We start from the raw sequence: 2,525 nt of genomic DNA on the forward strand, positions 1-2,525 counted from the left end.
CAACAAAATGAATTGTTCATTTTGTGCAAAACATGCAAAATTCGTTTTGCGAGTTTTTTGCAATAATTGATGCATGAAAATTGTTATATGCACGTAAACGTTCGCCTGCCATGCAGTCGTTAAATCTACCATGTAGTCATAACATCAAGAATGCAATTGTTTTTCTTGTAAAACATTATCAAGCATTCAAATCTAACCTTTATTTATTGTAAAACGTTGGCAAGTATTCAAATCTAACCTTTATTCAACACACAATATATATTCTTCAAAGATTACATAACTATTGAGATTTGAGATAAATTCAATAATTCATAAACATTTAATTTTTACAGTGTCCCTTTTTCCCCCCCGTGCCACACTGAGTTTGCCGCCGCTCTCGTTTTGATCTGCGTTGGTGAACCTCCTCTTGTATCACACCCGCATGCTGTAAGTGCCATAAAAAATAGAGGTTATTTTGCATGATTGGATTCGTTAGATAAATTTTCTTGACAGTTACTTTGATTGTCTACGTAAAATTGGACAGCATCTCCCCTGTAACAAGGACTTCCTCCAATACCATATACCAACACAAACAACCAAAAAAACGAAGACAAAACACCACATAACAACCACAAGACACCAAATACTTTGAATTAAAAGCTAACACCAGGCTCTAAAGTAAATGTACGTCCGGCACACGAATGTGTGAGGATCCAAGATCAAATGCCATGGGAGACTATGCAAAATAAATAATATAGACACATAAGGTAGCCATTACATTAATGAAATTAAACAAGATACAAGCTATTTGAGTGGTTAGAATACTCACGTCGGTAAAACTCAGTCTCCTCCCAATTGAAGAGCTCTGTCCAGTGAATGCAGGTAAAGGCCCCTCAGTCATCCCATAAGAGCTGCCTGTCTGAACACCAAACTGTTGGGCCATAACTGCGAGGCTAATAGGCTCAGACGATGCGAATGCTTGAAAAGGCCCCTCACTTCTGATTACCGCTGGTGATTGGACCTCGGGAGCAGACGTCGATGAGCTGGACATACCAAAATCTATTATTGGGTAATATGCGTCATCAGCTGCAGGCATCGTTGAGCTGGGCATATCTTGATCAAAACGAACCTCTTCCTCATCAACCAACTGGTGATCCACGGGACCTCGACCCCGTCTGTTACCTGATTGGCGTCCTCTACCACGCGCCGCAGGTCTTGGTACATTAGGACGTTGATGACGAGGCTCTTGCACAGTAGGCGGCTCAACATACTCTGCTGGTGGTGTATAATTGGGAGCGAAACTCAACATCATCCCCAGAGAGGCAGCAGCCATGGACCCTGTATTAATGCGGCTAAACATCTCTGCTATTTCCTTCACTTCATTAGACTTAGTTGGATCTTGAATAGTCTCCTGAGCTAACCTGTACGATTCTTGATGTCCTAAAGCCTAAAAAAAAAAAAAAAAAAAACAAGATTTGATAGTGGTCTAAGACACCTTTAAAGACATCAAACATCTAATGGAATGTAATGTACGTACCAGTGCCTCATGCCTGCCTGCCATGTGTTGGTATCCTCTATGCACATTATGCGTAGGATTTCCTATAAAAGTGCGCGAGTGACGTCGATACCAACAAAAATACTCTGATAATGACTCTGGGTCTTGAGTTTCATACTCGGCCAGAATTACCCTTTGTCGACGATTTTCCCACAAAAACTCCGTTTGTGCAAAATTTTGTTGATCCTCCACTGTTATAGCATACCGTTTGTCACGTTTGTAATGAGAAGGATCAATCTCAGCACATGGTCCCGGAATATGTTGCTTCCTACCGAACTGTCTGAGAACGCGGTTTGGCATGTGCCACTCTCGATAGATCCCACAAATAAGGGGAACCTGCGCCATCCAAATATCTTCGCCACGCCAACACCACTCAGGGAGTCCATTAATGATGGCCTCTGAATAAGGCTGCCACACAAACTACGATAGAAAGAACATAAAATTACATGATAATAAAATAAATAAATTACACATAAGCGTAACAATTATATCAAAACGCCATTAACAACCATAATTATGATAAAATACCTGACCATATGTTAGGTTGTCCAATACATCCCTACATATGGGTAGCACAACACGTGCCTCATTTTCGCGAGCTTTACGATGAGTCCACTTTCGTGCAAGAGCCGTGTGTGGCTGAAGGACCTGGGTGGTGGCTGCATCTGTATAATTCGCTCCCAAGCCCAAACCTATATTAAAAATTTAAAATAAATACATAAAAACCTTATAACTATCAAATAGGACAACCAAATAAAATTATATAATTTTAAAGGTCACGTACTCGCAATAAGGAAATGAATCCACACACATCCTTGGCTTTCTTCAACGAAGCGCGGCATAAATAAGTATACAAATATGACAATGCAGCCGCTCCCCAAGCTTGTCTACTCATTGCTCTAAGGTCACGCATGTCAAGCAAATAGTCTAAATTAAGTAAGTCACCGGAATCCGAAATATCGTGCCGCTACAAAGCCATAGCAAGTACAAC

The 2,525-nt window shown here is 40.8% G+C and overlaps 1 protein-coding gene across 1 annotated transcript; it reads right to left on the minus strand.

Moving 5' to 3' along the window:
- Positions 1–308: 308 nt before the first annotated feature.
- On the minus strand, positions 309–1,894 carry LOC132050794 (uncharacterized). Its single transcript, XM_059442151.1, has 3 exons — positions 1,517–1,894; positions 809–1,426; positions 309–424 (listed from the first exon to the last, which is right to left on the minus strand). Exons 1-3 carry the CDS (start codon positions 1,877–1,879, stop codon positions 320–322), a joined length of 1,086 nt encoding a protein of 361 aa, XP_059298134.1. The 5' UTR covers positions 1,880–1,894; the 3' UTR covers positions 309–319.
- Between the last annotated feature and the right edge of the window lie 631 nt (positions 1,895–2,525).

The sequence above is a fragment of the Lycium ferocissimum genome, chromosome 3, assembly GCF_029784015.1.
Source record: "Lycium ferocissimum isolate CSIRO_LF1 chromosome 3, AGI_CSIRO_Lferr_CH_V1, whole genome shotgun sequence".
Classification (NCBI taxonomy): Eukaryota; Viridiplantae; Streptophyta; class Magnoliopsida; order Solanales; family Solanaceae; genus Lycium; species Lycium ferocissimum.